The 23279-nt window shown below is 39.2% G+C and overlaps 2 protein-coding genes across 2 annotated transcripts in view; one reads left to right on the forward strand and one right to left on the reverse strand.

Moving 5' to 3' along the window:
• Window positions 1–228: 228 nt before the first annotated feature.
• Window positions 229–23279, reverse strand: part of ift140 (intraflagellar transport 140 homolog (Chlamydomonas)) — a 29482-nt gene continuing 6431 nt past the window's right edge. Inside the window, exons 13-29 of the mRNA XM_056269575.1 lie at window positions 23098–23225; window positions 22903–23020; window positions 22101–22222; window positions 21859–21997; window positions 21485–21616; window positions 20884–21101; window positions 5522–5699; window positions 4920–5110; window positions 4225–4320; window positions 3992–4124; window positions 3646–3918; window positions 3360–3542; window positions 3019–3225; window positions 2110–2322; window positions 1848–2014; window positions 1623–1764; window positions 229–830 (exon numbers count right to left, since the gene is read on the reverse strand). Of these exons, the coding sequence (XP_056125550.1) occupies window positions 642–830; window positions 1623–1764; window positions 1848–2014; window positions 2110–2322; window positions 3019–3225; window positions 3360–3542; window positions 3646–3918; window positions 3992–4124; window positions 4225–4320; window positions 4920–5110; window positions 5522–5699; window positions 20884–21101; window positions 21485–21616; window positions 21859–21997; window positions 22101–22222; window positions 22903–23020; window positions 23098–23225 (2829 nt within the window). The 3' untranslated portion in view covers window positions 229–641. The remainder of the gene's footprint in view (window positions 831–1622; window positions 1765–1847; window positions 2015–2109; window positions 2323–3018; window positions 3226–3359; window positions 3543–3645; window positions 3919–3991; window positions 4125–4224; window positions 4321–4919; window positions 5111–5521; window positions 5700–20883; window positions 21102–21484; window positions 21617–21858; window positions 21998–22100; window positions 22223–22902; window positions 23021–23097; window positions 23226–23279) is intronic.
• On the forward strand, window positions 7096–16055 carry tmem204 (transmembrane protein 204). The gene is made up of 3 exons (XM_056269588.1): window positions 7096–7616; window positions 8771–8926; window positions 15555–16055. Exons 1-3 carry the CDS (start codon window positions 7370–7372, stop codon window positions 15797–15799), a joined length of 648 nt encoding a protein of 215 aa, XP_056125563.1. The 5' UTR covers window positions 7096–7369; the 3' UTR covers window positions 15800–16055.

Here is a 23279-nt window from a genome sequence, read left to right on the forward strand (position 1 = left end):
CTGCACGCAATGATTCGAAAAAATGTGAAAACCTGATCAGGATAGGATTTGGAAAAATGGGATATGATACGACCACGATCCGTTCCCGTTCAACCGTCGTCTACGAGGAACAAGATCCATCGCGATCTACTACAACTGATGCAACATGTTCTGTCTTACACAAAATTGATAAACTTGTACATTTGACTTTGAGAGAAGTATTGTAATTCACTCAAAAAAGCAACATGATTAAGTAAATGCGTAGAAAATTTATTAAAATGTATACAAGATATATGATACAAAGGTAGCAGAACAAGTCTGGTCATTAAATAATTTGTACATTTTACAAAATGACTTAAATATAGTGGTCCCACTGGATTGTTGTTGAAAAGGCCACACACACATCACATACATAATTGCACCCTGGGCATTCACACACAAGCTACTCTACTTAAGGCAGCCTGCAAAGCGGCTTTAACAAAATCACACATCAACTTTCAAAGGCGTCCCATTTACTGGCAGTCCCATAGAAATATGGCACGTTTTTAAAAAATGGGGCAGCAAACCAAGACTCAGACAGGCATACTTCTGAAGGCTAGTCGTGTGCATTTTTGTATGCATTGAGAAATGTGTGTGATTATCTGCAGGTATCTTGATGACCATCAATGATTGATGTTCTCATCTTCCTCCACCTCTTCATCATCATCGGCAGCATGGGCAGCGTTTGTGTTTCCGTAGACCAGGCGGATTCCAGCAGCGTTTTGAATAGCCTCCAGACTGGTTTGACTCACATATAAGCTCACATTTATGTTGGGACGTGTTGATCTCAATTCCTCTATTTTACTCCATGCCTAATAATACACATAGAAAAACACAAAATTATATAACTGGAATGTCTGGAAATGAATATTAAAGAAATTGTTCACCGAAAATGAACTATAAAAGTAGTACACAAAACTTGTATTTGTAGCTTCAATGTGCATGGCTTCCGGTGTAATGCGCTTCTTATTATTTTAGCTGTACAAAACAGTCTTGATAGTGGAGACTGGTTTTGTTTTTATATTATTTTAATTTATTAGCGTAAACATAAATACTGGGGTTGTAGTGCAAGTAGTTTTACCATTGACTGCACTTGTTATTCTTCTAGTTATTTACCTATAGAGGCTAATGAATCGGAAATCTCGCACATTCACATTTGCATGAATATATAAGCAACTCAAACTTGGATCGGCACTTCTTTAGGAAGTACGGTAAAATGTGCTTGCTTTTTAGCTGATGTCATTAATTCAATGAAACATGTAGGGGATGACAATGGTGATGATTTACCTTAGATGTGAGCGAGAGTGTGTGTTCAGTGTAATTGTGCAAAGTGAGTGCAATAAAAGCAGCTAATAAATGGGTCGCTATGAGCCGACCCCTCAAAGAGACCATTTACAAGCAGCAAACAGCAGCCTTTATGTGACACACATAAAGTACATGTTTGTAATGATGCAAGATGAATGCAAATGCACCAAGTTTCGATAGAATCAACCAGCCCAATGCTGCTGGGGGGCCGGGAACAATCGTAATCTGATTCGGACTGCAGCAAACAGTGTGAAATCCCCATAAAACACAACATGCCATTAACCTCGATATTTAAATACCTGCTGGAAGTTGCCATGATGGCAGTAGTATTCCACCAGGAACCCATACACATCTCCAATACGCACTGCAGGGTCCAGATCCTTCTCTTCCAGCAGAGACTCACACACACGCACCGCTTCTACTGGATCCTCTTCATGCATCCTTGACACACACAAATACAATTGCAAATGCATGCACAGGTGTTGAAAGAATGCACAAACTAAATGCTAGTATTTCATCGGTACCTGCGTGCCTGAATGAATCTCTTGATGAGTCCGAGTTTGTGTGTCAGTATGAGGATCCTGCTGTCAGCCTCGTCTCCACTGCGACCCTTTGCTTTAGTCAGACACTTGCATGCCTCCGTCAGCGCTCCATACGCCTTCTCATAATTCTGATAATCATCAATTTCCACCTGTGAACAAACACTACAGTAAAGTCATCACTGTATTTAAGGATCACTGAGATGTTGATTATTGCACTGACAGTGCTGCTGGACACACTCGGTACCTCAGCACAGGCCTCATAAAAGCCGGCGAGCAGGTCGAGTGCACGTCCTTTTGTGTAGAAGCCAATGATGTTCTTCATGATGTCCGGGTCGTTCCTCCAGTCCAGAGACTGCAGGTAGTTGGCTGCCATTATGTAAATTTCCTTCTGTCTGGAAACGCCTGCGAAAAACACTATTTTCTCTGTATCGCCGGATTTTAACAGCGCTCGCATCGCCTGTCAAAGACAAGAACAGAAAAGAAAAGAAAAGCTTGATATCTTTGCTTTTAGAAGAGGCTGGTGAAGACCTATTTCAGGATGAGAGAAGATATAAATGGATATAGATGAAAAGTCAAATTAAATTTTGACAGCATTTCAATATGAATTTTATAACAGTACCTTTCAATATGTCTAATTAAGATTATATAACTGCTTAGTTTAATGATTAAATCTCTGTAGTTTTAATAGTGTGTGTGCTGGGGGAGGGGCGACACATAATGCAAAGCAATATAAAGATGATTGAGAGATAATAAACATTCTTCAAAAGTAGTACATAGATTGTGTGCAACAGCTTTTTCTGATCTTTTTGAGATCATTTGGATAATTTAGAGGCCTTAGAAATTCATGAATCAAATATGATACAGTAGTAGGTTTTATAGTGTTAATTATTTTAATTGAAGAAGTGATTCGGAAGAATGTGAAATGATATGAGTAACATTAAACTCACACAGTGTAGGAAATTGATTGGGAAAAGGTCAATTCTATTATTTAGCATCATTATATAAAAATATTTGACCGCAGAATGCCATGATTGACCAATCAGAATCATGTATTCCAGAAAGCCATGTCATAAGATGACGCAAAATGACAGATATTCCATCTACTCCAATCTTTGATGATTAAATCAGCTGTTGATTTGAGCAGAAGCCAAACCTTGATCTTGTTTCCAGCTTGTGTGTATTTCTTAGTGGCTAGGTGGTAGTTGCCCTGGCGCATGCAGCAGTCTGCGATTTTCTCCAGCAGCTCCTTTCGCTCGGCCTCAGACAGATGGGTCGAGTCTTTTGACACCGTCAGACTTTCAGCCAGATCTTCTGTGATGTTCAAACTCTGGTCCAAACACAACTGGAGCGCCTCATGGTACTACACGCACAAATTCATATGCATACAGTTACAAAACACTCTGCTGTGATTCCTACAATTAAAAAGGGTTCTGTTTGCATGCATAAATGTTATGAATATGACTGAATGTATGACAGTGTGTGGTCCGTGGTCACCTTTTTGGCAGCCACCAGCAATTCCACAGCTTTCTGGTACTGAGCATGTTTTATGAAGAAATCGGAGCAGCGTGCTAGTAAGGCAGGGTCGCTGGTCTCATTCAGGTCCTCTGCGATCAGCTGCAGAGCTCCAAACTGCTCTGTGGCAAAAGCTAGTTCTAATGCCTTAGAGACGTGACCTGCCTGGAACGGAGGAATGTTACATAAGTGATCAGCACCACCTAGTGGTAAAGTTTGACACAACACGTATCTGAATGTAAAATGACACATCATAGTGAGAAAGTACCTTATGATAAAGCATAACAGCTCGGTCCATGTGCGTTCCTTTCTCTTCATAATACATGGCCGTGTCCATCATGTCTTCTGGATTGCTAAGCAGCGCCAGATTCATGAGTTGCTCGTCCAAGTTATTCTCTTTACACAGTCGGATGGCGTTGTTATATGCTTGTGCTCGTGTGTAGAAGTGCACCGACTGGCTGATTTCATCCTGTCCCTCGTACTGCCGTGCAACATGATAAGATGCTGCTCTGTTCCCCGTCTCATTGGCTATCTCACTCGCCTGAGAAATATACAGATCAGCATGAAGCATTCAATACATCGGGAAAACTTCAAATCAGATTCATTACATATACCTTCTGAATGTTTCCTAGATAACAGTGCACGCGCACTTGAGACAGGTAGTCCTGAGCGAAGGCGTAATAATGCAGCGCAGCCTCCATGTCTGATTGGCTCTCCAGATAATGGCCCCACCATTTATACAGATCCCTGTCCAATCACACACACCAGACAACAGACAGTGGGAATATGAAAGCCATGTCAGACCGCAGGGGCCATAATCATGAATCATCTCTGCATAGTAACTCACTTGTCTTTCATTTTATTGATGTAGATCTCCAATGAAACATTGTCCTCCATCAGCATTCTCGGAACTTCAAACCGATGTGTGTCTGACTTCTCAAAGCTATTGAGTGGGAAAGAAAAGAAGTAACAGACCACAAAGAGATTTTACTTCTTTTTTGCAGCTATCTGAGCAGCAAATCAGCTTATAAAAATGATTTCTGAAGGATCATGTGACCATGAAGACTTGAGTAATGATGCTGAAATTTCAACTTTGATGACAAGAATAAATTAAATTTTACTTTAAATCAACATGTACCACTGCCAAATTTTCTATGTATTTGAATAATTATGTTCATAACTTGTAATAAATACTTTAATGAGCTCATTGTTTCTGCCTAAAATTAATGCATAATGTTATCAAACTGTATGATTTGTATTATTTGATATGTATTGTGAGAAGCGCTATACAAATAAATGTGAATTGAAAATATTTCATTACTGTTTTTGCTGTATTTCTGGTGAGCATAAGAGACTTCTTTAAAAAAACATAAAAAATGTTTTTTAATAGTAGTGGTTTGAACTTCGTAATGGTAGTATAGTGTCCCATAGCTTTCTGATTTAATAAAGAAGTTACAAAATATAAATTTTGCACAAAAAACAACTCCCTTTGTGACCTCAGTGTGCATGTCAGCAGTGATTGTGTGTGAACGTGACACTCACTACACCAGCGCTAGGTTCTTGTCCCCCATGGCCTCCAGGTGTTTGGCGTAGCTGTAGTATGTGGTTCGAAGGTGAATGCGGTCGTGTGTTTCTGCCGTCTCTACCGCCTGCTGCCACTGACCTGCCGCCTGATAAAACTTATTCAATAAGTCAAACCTCCCGCATGACTTATACAAACGCTCGGCATCCTCCTGCGAAAAAAGAGAGAGATGCTGCGATAAACCCAAATGTTTAAATCCAAATGTTTAGTTCTTGTTATTGTACTGAACGAGACAGAGAGGCTCCAAGTGCACGAGGTTTATTTAGATAACGTTGTGTTTGTGCTTGTGTGATTTAAACACAACATGAAACGTCATTTGCGATGTATTCAGCTTCCATAATGTGACATACCTCAGTGAAACATACACTACATAAAACAGCAGAAAAGTTGTTCCAGAGGTGGAGAAAGTTATTAGATATTAGATACAAGATTATGATAACAAACATTCCTTTCTTTAATAATAATGCATACTACTGAATGTGCACAATGGGAACGGGAACATTTAGTAGGTTAGCAAAAGAGCTCATATATGTCAAACTTTGTCAATTTTTGTGTGTCTTACCAGCATGCCCAGCTGTGTCGCCAGTACGGCCACCTGTGCCTCCAACTCCGGCTCTTTTTCAGCGTCCCTGAGAGCACGAGCAGCCCGTGCGTTACCCATGTTCCCCAGACACACGCGCGCCACGTCCAGACGACGACTCTTCACACACATCCGCGCCATGTTCTCCCACACCGCCTCACTGGAGATTCAATCATATACATGCACACATTTTACATTAACATGTATGTATTTGGCAGATGCTTTTATCCAAAGCGACATTGCATTGAAGGTATATATTTTATTTCATGCATTCCCTGGAAATCTAACATATGACCTTGGCATTATACCAAGGTCATAGGTCCATTGCTATTGACCTTCTCTACTTTTTGAGCTATAGGAATTAATCAAAAACAAAAACATTATATATAATATTCAGATGTCTTTTTTCTCAACACTTTAAGATCTGCACTGTATAAAAGTGTGGAAACATGCACTGAAACGTAACATGAAGCATCAGATCTGTCTTAAAATGGTGTGAGGATGTTAAAGATGATGTTCGCGCAGTCTATTGTCTCTTCAGCTCTCAGCAGTTTGAGTGTTTCTGCTCTTTCTCCTTTCGTTCCACCTCATGAGCGAACCGTTTCAGCTATGCATGGAATGACCCCATCAACACCCAACACTCTCTCTCCCACATTCCCTCTCTCCCACTCGCTTGGCCCTTCGTGCCCTCGCTCCTTTTTTCATCCAGTCCCATCTGGTCTTTATTTATCCAAAATCCCCCTGTTCTCCCGTCTTTTTCGCTCCGTTCGGCTTTAGTAGATACAGATGTGGGCTGTTTATTAGAGTTAAGCAACAGGAAATTCCCTGAATCTTTGGGGGCCCAGAACTGAGCAAGAAACAGCAGAAAAGTAGAGAGAGAAGCAAATCCAACCAGTATGATTTATGATTCTCCCTTTTATTGGATAAAAATGAAGAAATGAAGTAAATTTTTACATTGTTTTAGGTATGTGGCTTCTTCAATGTACATCTGTAGGATTTTTTCACTTGTTTTATGGTCCAGCAGGTGAAAAAGGTTCATTTGCTCACTATAACAGAACAGATCTCCTCAATAACACAGTATTTGAGGAATCATTCATGTCTGGAGTGCAAACGCTGCAGGACGATGCACAAGCTGAACTTTAATACTTACTGCTACAGGTAAATTTCACTAAATACATGATATCACATCTCTCGCTCCATTAATAACCCGCTCACTGAGTCAAAGAGAGAAAGAGGACGGCGTTGCATTCTGTTCTGTCTGTTTTCCTTCCAGGAAACACATCCTGTAGCCGGAGTAACGTGTTAGCCACAGAGAGAAAGAGAGAGAGAGAGAGATGTATTCCCAAGTACTCCCTACCCTCCCAGTTCTTCTCAGCTTTTCAGGGATGAAGTACACACGCTTGTGAACATGGGAAACTGGTTAGGATGAGTAATCTGAGATAAACGAGCGAGAAAGAGTGTGAGAAAGAACAAAAAGCACAGAGACAGCATCACGTAGACATTCCTCAGCGTTCCCAGCAGGGAGACGTGGAGAAAAAAACGACCCAGCGCACATCTGCAGGAGAAAGGGGGAGGAACAGACCGTAGAGCCGCAGACAGAGAAAGGACGAGGATTTCAAGAAAGCGTGCTTGTTTATGTGATGGCCTTGGAGGTCCAGCGTCCAGCCCTACGAGCAGCATCGGTCCCGGACTCTGAGGAAGAGGGCTAGAGACTCCTCAAGACACAAGAATGAGTGGCGATGTCCTCTAGCTAACCTCTTACAGCGTTCATGCCGCTCTGCGTTTAGCGTGCACGTGTACCCGTGGACGTTTCAGGTGTTTGAGAGGCGTATGGCCGTTCGCAGGCTGGTGGCGGTGGCGGCGGCGGTGGCCCTGCTTTCTCTGGTGCTCAACAACGTGGCGACGTTCAGCTCTAACTGGGTGTTACAGGTGCTGGAGGACGGACGGAGGAGAAGCGTTGGGCTCTGGAGAGCATGTGCGCACGAGGACACACACACTCACGAGCTCACACCCTGCCAGAGACTCAGCTGGGGATCGGAGTTCGCGGGGTACCAGGAGTCACGCAGCACTGTCAAACGTGAGTCTCCGCGATACAGCTGGAGCGTGTGTACTGTGTGTGAGGGAATAGACGTTAATGCGACCTCTGCAGCAAATCAACAGATTTACGCACTTTTTAATGCCCTTTGTTACTAAGTTTAACAGAAAAAGTTAACACTTTTATTAAGAAATATTATATTACCGTAATATTATAATTTTCAACGCATCATGTACATTCAATTAGAAATGTTACTAAACATAAATCAATATATTTTATCTATATATAATTTCAGTGCCAAGCATGATACAAAATGAATGTCTTATTGAAACTATTAAATAAATTAAATTAAAAAAATTAAAACTATTAAAATATAATAAAATGTCAAGTGTACATGTTTCATAAATATATTTCATATTTAAGTGAACATCAACTTTGCTAATATAATGTTTCATAGAATGTTACTTTAAAATAACTTTCAGTAAGTAATTATTTAAAGCGTTACCACTCCACAAAATGTTTTATATATGTATATAATTTTGTGAAGGGGTAACGCTTTCAAGAGCCACAAAATTGGCCAAAAAGTGTTACATTTTTTACAGACATTTTATGATTGCGTGTATGAACTGCTTGCATTCATATAAAACCTATTTAAAATATGAGCTTAAGAGTCCTCCTCAAGTGAAGGACATGTCTAGAAGTTGTCTGGCTAGTATTAAACCATGGCAACTATCACTGGAAGAACAGCCTAGCAGAGATTTGCTGGACTGTAGCTTGCAGCCTGGCACGTCTGTCCATCTATCCTGATTTAGAAATAGGAAACGGATGGACACAGTGAAGGATTGTGTCTTTCAGGAAGTGACACCCACATTGGCAAAGTTGTGTCTCATGCACATCTGCAGCTGGATCTTCCTTACAATGATTCAGATGTTCTACCTACCCACACACACACACACACACACACACACACACACACACACACACACACACACACACACACACACACACCTGCTCATACACAATGTAAAACATGCTTTAAAAAAAAAGTTATTTCATGCTTAATTAACTTAACTTGCCATTTCTTTGTAATTACTTGTGACATTTCTGAGTGAATTTTATTTTCAGTGCATGTACATGTTGGGTTTGAATCTCTTAAAAACCATTGAGCAATAATTGTTTTTCTTTTCTGTTTACAGTTCAGTTTGACATGATGCGGGCATGTAACCTGATGGCTACGGTGGCTCTGACCGTGGGTCAGCTAATCTTCCTGTTTGGGTTATTGGAGATAAGCCACATTACCCAGGATTCTCAGTGGTGGGAGGAGGCCATCGCAGCCCTGTTCCAGTTAGCCAGTAAGTGTGCAAGCCTGTTTGTACAGTCAGTAACAAACACTAACAGCCCCTTTGAGGAGCTTCAATAAGCCTGACAGAAATCCAACACGCCCACCCTCAAATAACACATTAATTCTTTAATATCTAAGCCGTCTGTCCTTAGAGATACGGTCTCTATTGTCCTATGTTTGTTGTTCTGCATTTTGGGAAAGGAAAGATGGAGCTTTGAGGATCTATAACAGAACAAACATCAACAAAGCATAGCAGCCTGAGCGCAGCGACTACACACAATTCAACAGGAAACAACAGAGTCCTGGCCAGAGGCCCGCTGACAAATTAAATGAACTCCCATTTGGGACGAACGCAGGCCTGTCTCTTCAAAACATGCTGCTGATGTCCCATGAAAGTGTGCTGGCTGTGATGTTATCTCGTTTTATCGCGTGTACACTTTGAATTGTGCATCCTTCATCTGCATGGATGTTTAAATGCTGACTGGCATTCTTAATGTACGCTTGTTGATGGGCTACTAGTGAATGTGTAATTGTGAGTGTTGTAATGATCCGCAAATTGATGGCATATTTTATAAATAAATAAAAGAACATTACAATACACCCAGAACATTCTAGCAACACCCAAGCAACCACCCAAAACACCCTAGCAACCACATAGAACATCCCAGCAACACCCTAACAACCTCCCAGAAAACCCTAGCATCCATCTGACAACGCCCTAGTACCCACCTAAATGACCCAAAACATGGTGTATCTTATAAATAAATAAAAGGACATAACAAATCACCCAGAACATTCTAGCAACACCCTAGCAACTCAATAGCAACCACCCTGAACACCCTAGCAGCTGCAACCACTTAGAATACAGTAGCAACTGCCCATAACACCCTACCAACAACCTAACAACTGCCCATAACAACACCCTAGCAACAACCTAGAACACTCTAGCAACATCTTACTAACCACCCAGAACACCCTAGGTGGTTACCTAACCCTAACCACCACCCTAGAACAACCAGCAACCACCCAGAACATAAGGCTACAAGATTTGGGGAAAAAATCTAATTGCAATTTCATATTATAATTACTAGAATTTTTATTATTTAATATATAATATTTGTTTAATTAAATCATAGCCGTGGCGATTTAATTATTCGCACTAAGCCATGTTGTGATTTCAGTTTTAATTTAATTAAACATGCTGCCCTACTAGAGCACCCTAGCAGACACCTAGCAACACCTTAGCAACCACCCAAAACACCCCAGCATAGGGCTGGACGCTGGACCTCCAAGGCCATCACATAAACAAGCACCAACTTTTGCACAGGCAAGCACGACTCGCGTTTTATTCATACATGTAAAAATGTAGGTAATAAGAATTCTTTGATCACACCCGCTGTTTTCTTAACCTCGGGTCATTTTTCATAACCACCCTGTACATTTCCTGTGTTATTAGAAAAAGTTATTTTCAAGTTTCATCAAAGATGTCTGTGACTCCATGGTCTGGCTTTTGTGATGTAGTGCTACGATGGTGGTCTGCTACTAGTGTAGTATATCAGTACAGCAAATAGTGCGCACTGCCTGTGTATGTGTGCGCTGTTTTAAGTGTGACAATAGTTATATTTAGCTAAACAGGGTCCAGAGCACCAGCGGCTGCCGCACAGCTCCAGAGAGCGACAGTCAGGCGCCAGGATATCCCTGCTCAGGACGAGGAAGTGTCTGTAACTACCTGTTATGCAAACCCAGAGCCGCAGAGGAAAGACGGGGAGGGGGTGTGTGACAGTAAGGAGTGGGGTGGCCGAGTGTCAGAGTTATTAGACGTGGACTTGAACGGGAATTGATCATATCTTAAGAAGCGCAGACCGATACAGAAGAAAGAAAAGTGGATGTGTGTGACGCCACGAGGAACATGTTTCATCAGGACAGTTCTAGAATCTCTCAAAATGTGTGCTGTGTGTGTGTGTTATGGGTAGAGGAAACAAGTGTCCTGATTAACTGTCCCTGCAATACTGTGTCTGTTTACACAATCTCAAGGAACAGACGATGTCTGACAAAATGAAAACAATTATGTCCTCGTGCTGCCATATAAATTATAAACAAGCACAAACTGCTTTCCTGAAGTAAACGGGGGAAACCCAATCAGATGCAGGCAAGCCATCAAGTCTTTATAAACATCCATACGAAACCCAGACTTTGCTACTGTAACACGCGACACATGCAAAGGCAATTGGCATAGTTTAAGTGCGCTGACTAGACACATTCACACAACGGTGCCATTGAACAGGGGGACTTTCCCCAGGACAGTTGCTCAAGGGCACAATGATGATCGGTCAAGGCTAGTTTCTTGTGTCCTTAATTTCAAACTCATTATAGAGTACTTTGTGTTAAAGGGTTTGTTCACCCAAAAATTAATGTTATCCCATTATTTACTCACCCTCCTCAAGCCATCCTAGGTGTATATGAGTTTCTTCTTTCAGACAAACACAATCTGAGTTATATTAAAAAATATCCTGGCTCTTCCAAGCTTTATAACGGGAGTGAATGGTACCACAGATTTTGAAGCCCAAAAAAGTGCATCCATCCATCATAAAAGTAATCCATATGACTCCAGTGGGTTAATAAAGGCCTTCTGAAGCAAAGCCATGTGTTTTTGTGAGAAAAATATCTATAAACCATAATCACTGGCTTCAGGTAACGGCCGTACACGAGTCTAGTTCTGAACTTCTGGTGGAAGAGTGACCTCTGACCTGACGTGATGTACACAGAAGCGTAGAGGATAGAGCAAAACAAAACACTGGTCACAAATTAGAAGTCTAAAATTAGAATTTTTAAAGAGAATTGACGGAGGATTACGATATAAGAGAAGAGGACCGCGAGAGGTAAACTTACACTACTCCTACATCCTACGTCATATGTCGGGCCAGAGGTCACTCTTCCATCGGAGACTCGCGTACGAACGTTACCGGAAGCCAGTGATTACCTAGGACAACAACACAATTGTGACATCCTTATGCAAGAAAAATGATAAAGAACATATGATTGATGTTTGTCTGAATCCTTGACATGATGTTTTCACCCCGATTGCTGTCAGGACGTCAATCACTGACTAAATGTCATATTACCTCATTGAAGAATCAGTACAATCAGCAACAACAGAGAATATTCTAGCAACCACCGTGCAACATCACCTGGATAGAACACTCTAGCAAAGTCCTACACCTACAACATAGATGCTTCCATGCATTAAGTGCGTCCCAATTAGCGTAATTATGCATTATTCTATGCCGTATTATGAGTAGAGAGTTCACACTGAAAACTCCAAATAGAAAAAGCACACTTTTAAAACCCGGATGATGCACTAAAAAACGTTGGACTTCATGCACTCAACTGGCACAGCTTTACTTATGTAGCGGAGGGGGAATGACAAATAACCTTATAAAATTCATACACTACTCGATTGAGTACATAGTGCATAAGCACATAGTGTGTCATTTTGGAAAAAACTAATGACTGACTAATATTACTTTATGAAAAATCAGTCAAATAAAAACCTATTAAAAAAATCTGATTTATTAGCAGTGTAATCTACAGGACAGAATTTGTTTAGACAATGTTTGGTATATCTACATTATAGTTATAAAAGAGAAATTTCACCTCTGCTCTAGTCCATCGTGACATCTCACCACAGTTCTGAACTCACTATGTGAATTAGACAACATACAGTAAGTGTCAGAGTCTTCATTTACATATTGCAACTGAAACCACACACACCTGTTCTCCAATTCAACTTTAAATACACAGTGAATGCCACATGAGTGTAAAAGAGTGGATTCAGACAGCTGTATGACTGCACTCTATGTGTGATGTTAGGGTCATGTCATGAGCCAAAATGACAAAAAACTTGAAATATAATCTGACGGAAACACATTTCTAAAACTGGACTAGGGTGGATATATGGATGTGATTTGGATCAGGTCTGTAAACATCATGTTTTTCATGGGTGGTTTTTCTGTTAGACTACAGTCTACAAACAACTAAACGGATCTGAAAGGGTTTTTCTTTTAAAGCTGCAGTCCGTATCTTTTCCTCTTTGTCGCCATCTCTCTGTTCGAAATCTGTAACTGCAGTGATTCGCGGAATTATTATCTTTACGTGGGTTGTAAATCGGCATGAAACAGCACGGATGAACACAGTGCTTTGAGGCGAGTGCTGCTGTCAGTCACCGCGCTGTGTGGATACTGGCATACAGAATCACAGATTCACTTTTTGAAAGTTTGACCAAAATAAGAATTTTCATAAGAAAATGTCTTCTGAACAAGTAAGTAAAATCCATTTTTGTTCTGACCAACTAAGGGGGAAAAAGCATTCGACATGATAAGCTTCGTTAGATTTAATCAACGCGATTTACAGCAACCGTGCAAATTATAGCCTACTTTGTTCTCAAATTGTTCATGTTAACAACATCAGCATTGCGTGACTAATGTTAAATTTAATGTGTTTTATGGTTACCTGTGTAGTTCAGAATTCATATTCTCCATAATAGCAAAACGAGAAAGGCACAACAAAGGAAACTCCATAACTGTGTGAATTAAGAAAACGTACTGTTACACGATTGAACTATTGAAATGTCTTACTTGTTCAGCAGAAAAAAGCCGTCTCTTCTTCCGTTTTGAACCCCTTCAAAACACGGAGTTCACGCACTTTTCAAAAGCCCCGCCGATGTTTAAATCCTTGTGTTCGCATGAGACGGTTTCTTCCTCTTTCTCTAGCCACCTTAAATCCGAAGTACGAAGTCTTTTGGGTTTTATAACTGCTGAATCTCCAGTTGACACTGATGATTGTTGTTTGGATCTTTCTGGATGCCATAAGTTTAATCATGTAAAGTGCTGCGAGAAAAGCCTATACATCTAAACATCTCGTCACGCGCAGTATAGCCGGCTAGCCGAAACTCCTTCTTTATGTGTACGGGTGTGACGTCATGACGCAAAGACATGCTCGAATTTCCCGCGGAAACCCACCAGTACCACTGGAATTAAAATCATTATTACAAGCTAACCGTTTTGAATCTAGCTATGGCAAGCAGATAGTTTTGACCACTGGCAGAATACGTTTTTTTTAATATAATTATTTTGGATTATTTTTAACTTAAAAAAGTTACGGACTGGAGCTTTAATATATCAAAAATAAAAAACAATTTTTGCTGTCTTTCTCCACAAAACTGATCAAGAATAAACAGTCCATGAGAAAGAAAGTGAGCGAGAGAGAGAGAGAGAAAAAAAGAAATATGTAAAGCAAAGAGAGAAAAACATCTGTTCCTGATATAAATTTAATCGAGCCTGTTATTGTACATCATGTTCTAGTTCAATTGTACGAGCGTGTGTGAGTAAGAATCGTCAGATGAAACTGAATGAAATGGAGGGAAGGAAGGAAGAATGGAAGGATAGCGGAGAAAAGGAAGGAAAGGGGATGACATCGGGCCAAAAAAAGCTGCATTCAGAATAAAAACAGAATGAACAAATGACTCGCTCGCTCTTGTTTCTGCCTAAATAAAACACGCGTGTAACATGATCTGAATCCTGTAACTTTTTCCATTTCGTCGCTCTCCTGCACTCAATTCATCTCACATCCTCTGCGTTCTGTATTTCTGGGAATCTACTGTTGTGTTTTCAGGCCACAGTTATTAATAACACATGTACTCGGAGTCTTTACAGGAAGTGGGAGACGTACTACTCCTATTAGTCAAAACCAATTCAAATCAGTCAAAAGGGAAGAAGATTGAACTATTATTATGGTTGTGATGAATTAAAGGAATGTTTCAGGTTCAGGCTCTATGGTCAGCAAAATGTGACATGCGGTCTAATACCAAAGAAAATAATTCAGTTAGTAAAAAAACAAATACAAATGGTGTTTACAGTAATGCACTTACAATAAAAGTCTATTGAGAAACAGCTTCAGGAGTGTGTAAAAGAAAAATGTGCAGCTCAAAAATATGTGCTCTCACTTAACTGAAGACCTATCACAAGAAATACAAGCTATGACATTTTGATTAAAGACTATGAAGGCAACATTTTATATATATATAAACTGCACAGAAGAATTGTTCACAACAAGACCAGTAACATAAATCTGAAGAATATTCATTTATAAAAATGTATAAAAGTGCAAATTTTAAAAAGTTCAGGCAAATTCATCACTTCAAAAACCTTAAAATCTAGGAAAAGGTCATTAAAGAAATCTGGTCAGAATTTTTTTCTTTGATCGCTCCCTTAAATATGATGTCAAAAAGATCATTTTAAAGGGGGAAGTATGATATTCAACACCCTTAATTTCAATAAAAGCCTAATTTAGGTATAATTTGATTTATTTTATCCTATATAACCTATTGAAATGTAATGGTGATATTGACTGATATTTGAAAGATATTAAAAAATAATATATTTTGTATTTTAAAAGTTATTTTGCATTACACATTAAAGAAGAGCTAAATCTATCAAATAATGTGATAAGTCGGCATGAAATGAAAATTCACACTATTTTCTAAAATGCATGCATCCTAAAAATTACAACTTACAAATGATGCTTTGGGCCTTTGGCTATACTTTCTTTTGAAACTCAGTCCTGTCTCTCTGTCTCTGCAGGTTTTGTGCTGGTGATCGGCCTCGTGACGTTCTACAGGATTGGCCCCTACACTCACCTGTCCTACTCTTGCTACGTAAACATCGCTGCATGCTTGTTTGCCACGCTAGCCGCAGCCATGCTAATCTGGAATATTCTGCATCGCCGTGACGACTGTCTGTCACCGTCTGTCATTGTCATCAGTCGATCTTTGACCACACCCTTCAGGCCACGCCTAGACAATGACTACGTAGAGTCACCGTGCTGACACACAAAGACACATCTCACCTGAGACAAAGGGCATGATGGATATTTAGATGGGATGGACACAAAAGCCCATGGAGAGGATTTCAATCATTTTATGTGAAATTGATCTTCTGCTTAAAGGGACAGTTTACGCAAAAATGAAAATGTGCTGTTAATTTACTCGCCCTCAGGCCATCCCGTCTTTTTTTCTTCAGTCAAGAGGATTTTTAGCTGAAACTGAAGTCCTTGGTGATTCATATAATGCAAGTCAATGACTACCGTCACTTTGAGTTAAAAAAAAACACACATACAGGCAAAACAAAAATAATACCAGTGGCTACTGATGATACATTGAGGTCTTATGAAGCGAAACGATCGTTTTTTGTTTTTTGACTCTCAAAGTGACGGTAGCCATTGACTTGCATTATATGATGAATCACCAAGGACTTCGGTTTCAGTTGCTAAAAATCCTCTTTAAAGTTCTACTGAAGAAAAAAAGACACCAACATCTTGGATGGCCTGAGGGCGAGCGAATTAACAGCAAATGTTCATTTTTGGGTGAACTGTCCCTTTAAGGACAAGGGTTTTGATCATGTGACTGAAAAAAGTGACCTTGCTTCAGACTGAATGGAAGACTTTGGATATTCCTTTAAACACAGAAGCAGGACTGTGGATTGTAAAGAATATAACTGACAGATAAAGATCAAGCTGGATCTTGACACGTTTATGTTCATAAGTGCACTTATGAGAAAGTAAAAGCACATGTATCTATTATAGTTCTAGGAAACATGGAGCATCAGATTTCAAAAGAAGTCTAGGCATTGAACATTGCTCCCAGGTCATTTGGATATAGCAAAGTCTCTGATATAGTCATTAACAGACCGGCATGGAATCTGCACTTTCATACACAGTTTCAGTGCTAATTTACGAGGACAAATCTGCAGAATGCATTTAAATTGGTGAATTTCACACATATTTTATGTCCATGCCCAGATCACATTTTGCTCCAAAATAATAATAAAAAAAAAAATTAAGTCTATTTTAGGACTATTTAAATTCAATTTGTTTTTTCAACTTTTCAGGTAGAAATTTTGCTTAATTTTGATTAATTGCTTCATTTTGTTTAAACAAAATATCATCTTTTCTTTACTGTGAGGAGATATGACACCCAAATATAGTAAAATGTGTTAAACAGAGTTGATAGAATTATCAGATTATTCCAAAATATTAAATCTAATATGTGAGGAGATGAGATGGAAATCTGGTGGAGCAGATTCTGTGCAGGTCTGGGCATTTGGTACCAAAATTATTTTAGTGACTTCTGCCTGTTCATTTATCTCCATACATCTCCATGTGACGATTCATCAGATATCCTATAATCTACAAGACACCAATGAGGAAACTCTGCATAGTAACCATTAAGAAGGAGATGATCTGAAACTGGTCATACTTGTATGATAAACTGGAACTATATCAGTTCAGTATACAGTAGACACCATACTTGTTAACCTGTGCCTGTGGTACCCATATATGTGTATAATACAGAGGTATATTAAGTATATTATTAAAATTTCACATTTCACCCTGAGCGGGACTGATATAATATTATTAAAGTAATAAACAAAGCCATTCAACACACAAAAGGGTTGTTCTGGGATTGACTGTGTGTGTGAGATCGGTGAGCAAAGAGTCAAGGACAGTCTGAATGAGAGGAAATGAATGGAGACACACACACACACACATGTCTGGTTTACTATCTTTGTGGGGACTCTCCATAGACGTAATGGTTTTTATACTGTACAAACTGTATATTCTGTCCCCTTACACTAACCCTACCCCTAAACCCACCACAGGAAACATTCTGCATTTTTACCTTTTCAAAAAAAATTGTTCTGTATGATTTATAAGCGTGTTTACCCATGGGGACCTCAATTTAGGTCCCCACAGTGACACGAGTCCCCATGAGTCTGTGTGCATTCAGGCTTAAGTCCCCACCGGGATAGAAAAACATGTACACACACATACACATACACATATAATTACGCACACACACACACACGCACGCACGCACGCACGCACGCACGCATGCACGCACACACACACACACACACACACACACACACACACACACACACACACACACACACAGGTGACCCCCTGATTCCAGACTGACACTTGGATGTTGATAACATGAGGCTTATTAATGTTACTACCGGTACATGCACAGAAACTATTCGCATTATTAAGGGATAGTTCACCTGGAAATAAAAATCTGTATACAAAAAAAGTCTGTATATAAACAACATTTTTGATTTTTAGGTGAACTATGCCTTAATCATGCACAAAGTAATTTAACAAAATGTTTCACGTTTTCCACAAAAATATTAAGCAGCACAACCTTTTTCAACATAATAATAACAATAATAGTAGTAGTAATGTTAAAAAAACATTATTAATAGTAATAATAAGAAGAAATGTTTCTTGAGCAGCAAAACATCATATTAGAATGATTTCTGAAGGATCATGTGACACTGAAGACTGGACTTTGATCACAGGAATAAATTACATTTTAAAATATATTACAATAGAAAACACTTATTTTTAAAGTGTAATAATATTTTTTCAAAATATTACATTTTTACTGTATTTTTGATAATAGACATAAAAAACTTGTAAATGGAGCTGTATATAGACACATCATACATTCATATAATTAATGTAGAACATATGCATATGAATTACATGAATGTATGAGGTGAGCTGATATTCCTGCTTTTTATTCTTAGTTATTTTATTGATAATGGTCAATTGGTCAATTTTTTTGTATTTTATTGTATTCACACTTGCTCTTTCCCATACAGTGAAAGCATGAAGTCACCAGGGGTTGTCTTGTCAATCTTCAAATAAGACAAAAAAGCACCAAAACGTATAATAAAAGTGGTGCATATGACGCGTGCACTATATTCCAAGTCTTATGAAGTCATACGATAGATCTGCGTGAGAAACAGACCGAACTTAAAAATGTATTTTCTGTTGTAATTCTGAAACCTTGCTTCCTCATTCATATAGTACATGGTGTGGCGAAATGACTTGCAAATATGATGTATCTTGATATGCCATATTGAATATATTTGTGTATTACTTATAGGAATATAGCACACAAGTCATAAGGAAAATAGTTTTATCATAGTTTTAAGGTGCCTTTTAATTCTTATTTGGAGCTTTACAGCCTCTGATTACTTGGTTTTATTGTTTCAAGAAAGTCATACAGATTTGAAATTATCAAAATTTTCATATTTAGGTGACCTAACCTTCAAAAGGTGAAACATTAAAGGCCATTAAAACAAATCCGACAGTGTGTGTTACGTGCTACAGGGATCCGTCACAGTTCTTGAGAATTTGATTGTTAAAGATAGGAATCAATAGATTGCTCCGCTCGAGCTCTTTTCCTCTCCTCCGCATTTCATCTGTTGCTAAAATGAACTAAAACAATACAGCTGGAATGTACAGTACACACACCCCATACAGTCATGGAAATCTGTGTCTTTTACGGTAGTGCTCTCATACACACAAGGCGTCTTTTGGGAAGCCGCTGCACACACCTACATATAAACACCAGTAACCTTACAAGCACGCGAAGTACAATTACAATTCCCATTACAAACATGAAACACACAAAGCCGGGAGACGGCAGTGTGTGTGCGTGTCTGTTTAGATCACTATATCCTTTCTGGAACTGCACTTAGTATTGTCTGAAACCAATGACAACACACATACAATATAAATGTCTGGCTCACCATTACCTCATTTATCATTAGTAAATCATTTTTATGATAAAGATTATTTTACATAACATCTCCCTTTTCACTGTAATGGCTGGTAAATGGCAAGCATGCCATCTGGCACGTCCTCCTCCTCATACACCCAGAATGCAGGCAGGCAGAACGCAGAGGATGTTTCACTCACTCACAGTGACTCGTGTTTGTGTTTCAAAACCTAGTAAGCTGCCGACCTAGACAGCATTTTTAGTTGTGATGGGCCAATATATTGACCAGGACATTAATTGGCAAATGTTTAAATTTTTGAGATTATCAGCTTCAGCCAATTACCTTTCATCTGCTGACATTTTTGAATATTTTGAGAATTCTGAGAAGTGTTACTTTACTATTATTTTTATAATACTTTATATTATGTAGTATTTTGAATTAGCTTAAATATATATATATATACACATATATATACATATACATATATTTAGCATTAACTGATATTAACTTATTTTACTTTAAACATTTTATATCAGTTAGTCGTCAAGGAAACATTTATAATTGTTAAGCTTTTAGGTTTTTCATCTAATATTTATTTTATTTTCAGCTTTATTTCAATCAATGACAATTTTAATAGTTTTAAGTTAACATCAACAACACTGATTTTGAGTAATCGGCAAGCGATCATCCTGCTCTATACATATCAGAATCTTCCACTACAGTAGTTTAATTCATGTAGGCAGCTCACTAGGTATAAAAACACAACATTTATTATCACACAAACTATAATTTCATCACACGCATCTAGTCTTTGATACGCACATTTGCTAAGTACTTTGATATGTCAAAAAATAAGTGCTGACATCTGAAGCAGTTTGACTGCTGAGCCATGGTGCTGTTAAATGGAAAATAAGGCGTGGTTTTAAAAGTTAAACTAATTTTAACCTGAAATGGCATCTTAAAATGCGGTACTCATGCACAAGACGCTGAAAAGAAGTCAGAGACATCTTTCTAGCACTTCACATAGAAAAACAATTAAAAAGTAGAGCAGGCTGAATGAAAAAAAGTGTCCCTAAAAGTGTGAAATCTGATCCCTTATTATTTAAAAAAGTGATTACTAATATATTGAAGTGACTTGGACATACACTTCTTATAGGTTCTGTTGTTTTGGAGTAACCTGAAGTTGTATCTTGATCAAGGTCACAAGTACACAGATCAGCTCTTTGAACAGGTTTGTTCAGGTTTGAACATACTCTGATCAACTCAAAAGCTCAAACACTGATAAACCTCAATGCTCTGGTAACTGGTTGGTAAGATGTGAGTGCACGAGTACATGTACCTCTTGATGAGTTTGATGGCTTTAAACGCTTCGTCCATGTCCCCTATAGTGAGGTAGAAGCTGAAGTTCAGCATGGCGTCTCGCGTCTGCTTCTCGCAGCTCTCCAACCCAACAAAGTCTCGTAGGGCTCGTCGTACCACCATCTGAGGGGCCGACGGCACCTGGGGCGCTTCGGCGGGAGTCGAGACCGCCTGGCTCTGATCTCCAACCTCACCCAGCTGAGAGGACAGAGAGAAACATTCATTAACGATAAACTAGCAAAACGCAAACACTCTTTTTGAACCAAATTCAGAAAGATGAATGAAGAGAGAAAGAGTGACGCGTATCAAATGGATGATTCTTTTGCCAAATGGTTGATTGGCATTGTGATTGTGATTGGCTGGGTGATTGTGATGGTACTCACGTCAGGGAGAACGAGTCCTCCCCTCCGAAATAAGAGCTTAAGAGCAGCAGGATAGTCAGAAGGAAAATCAGAATAAAAAATAAAAGGATGCATGCAAGAAATACAGAAAAATGTATTTAAAGGGGAGAGAAATAGAGATGCATACAGATTCACAGAGAGTTAGGAGGAGGGGAATGAAGGGCTCCTGTGTGTTCATACCTTACAAATATAATAGTAATACGGTGTATCCAGAGCCAGCAGAGAGAGCAGCGTAGCTGGTTTAGGCTGCGAGTCCTGCAGGAGGAGACCATGTTCCTGTGTCACAAAGAACGTCACCACCATCACGTCCTCCTGTCAGGGAAAACAAAAACATTTTAAATATATTTGAACTCATTTATTTAGCCATCATAATGCATTCAGGTTTCAATTTTCAAATTTCAAGAAATAAATTAAAATGTCTAAAAATGCATAGTTTGCAAATACTTTGCAAATGAGCCAGGACTATGAAAATACACTTTTTTAAAGGAGTCTTTTAAAGAAATATGAATGTGAGAACATGGGGGGGGGTGTCTCATTATCATGTTGTGTTTTACCTTCTCTGTTTGTGATTGGCTACTTCTGAGGAGGTCAGAGTTCACAGGAACTGTTTCACACACAAACAGACGCGGCTCATTCTCGTCCCAGAACTGAGAAACAGGGCAGCGGGCGGCTAACTCCCCCTCGCATCGAGTTCTTAAATTTAAAAACATTTTTTCACAATGAAATTTGGCTTATTTTTATGCGCTTGCATCATCTCTGTTCCTGTGAGACCACGCAATATGTCGTGTCACGGTACCTTTGACTGTCGTCGGACAGTGCGAGACTGCTCTCTGGCCTCCCTGTGAAAAAGTCGAAGTAAGACAGCGTGTCCAGCTCGATGTCATAGAAATACACTTTGTTATCTGGCCGCCCGTTCACCTACGATGCACAAAACACAACAGAGACATTGGCAAAACCTGCACATATAAATGAAAGGATTTATCTATCTATCTATCTATCTATCTATCTATCTATCTATCTATCTATCTATCTATCTATCTATAGCATGTTTCAAGCTGGCTTTGGCTGCCGGATTTTTGATTCTGTCAGTAATGTGCTTATCTCAATGATTAAGACATGCAGGTGTAATTGTGAAAATAAGTGTAAATACTTGCAATACTGACGTTGTATCAAGAGGATTGATCCTCACATAATAAAGTGATACCAAGTGTTAACCCTTAATTTTCTTACCTAGACAGCATGAATGCCCTAAATAAACTTAGTGGGGGTAAAATGAACTGACAGTTTTCTTTCAAACGGAGAAAGCTGATATTGACAGAGACAGAAAAATCACTATTTTACTATGTACAACACACTATATTAAAGGCACAACTAAATGTGATATTTATTATAGTAGGTTATGTGAAGATTGTTTTAGTTCACTTGAATTAAAAGTAATTAAGTTTTTCATGACCATTTTCAACTTGCTGCATTTCTGCAGTTTAGTTTCAGAAAATGATCTTGGTCGACATTCATTGTGAGCATCAAACTTGTAATTCAAAAGAGCAAAATCCTGTTTTCCATTATATGGTCCCTTTAAGAATTGTCTTTTTTTGTACCTGTGTAACGAGGACGCTCAGCTGACTGCCGCTGGCGTTGCATTTGACTGATCTCAGAGCGCCCAGGTCAGGAATGAGCTCACAGAGGTTCTTTGTGACGCCCAAGGGTTTGGCCTCCCTGTGCACACAAACACACACATTATACACTCATATACATTTACACATGTTTGTGTAGAACTGAGTGTGTGTGTTTACCTGCGTGTGAGGTTAAAGACTCTGACGTGAGACGTATCTGTTCCCACAGCCAGGTAAGACCCACACACACTCAGCAGTGTCGGGTTTCCTTCCACTTCAGAAAAGACCAGCAACTGTTTCACTGTGCCCTGGACACACACACATACACTTAAGAAACACAAACTTGGAAATGTGAATATTCA

The sequence above is a fragment of the Rhinichthys klamathensis genome, unplaced genomic scaffold (assembly GCF_029890125.1).
Source record: "Rhinichthys klamathensis goyatoka isolate OS25496 unplaced genomic scaffold, OSU_Roscu_1.1 h1tg000282l_1, whole genome shotgun sequence".
Taxonomy (NCBI): Eukaryota; Metazoa; Chordata; class Actinopteri; order Cypriniformes; family Leuciscidae; genus Rhinichthys; species Rhinichthys klamathensis.

Bases quoted from the DNA above. Each gene is read 5' to 3' on its own strand.
- tmem204 (XM_056269588.1), top strand. From the start codon at position 7,370: ATGGCCGTTCGCAGGCTGGTGGCGGTGGCGGCGGCGGTGGCCCTGCTT. The intron at 7,617-8,770 runs GTGAGTCTCCGC...TTCTGTTTACAG, and splicing joins GTCACGCAGCACTGTCAAAC to TTCAGTTTGACATGATGCGG. The intron at 8,927-15,554 runs GTAAGTGTGCAA...CTGTCTCTGCAG, and splicing joins AGCCCTGTTCCAGTTAGCCA to GTTTTGTGCTGGTGATCGGC.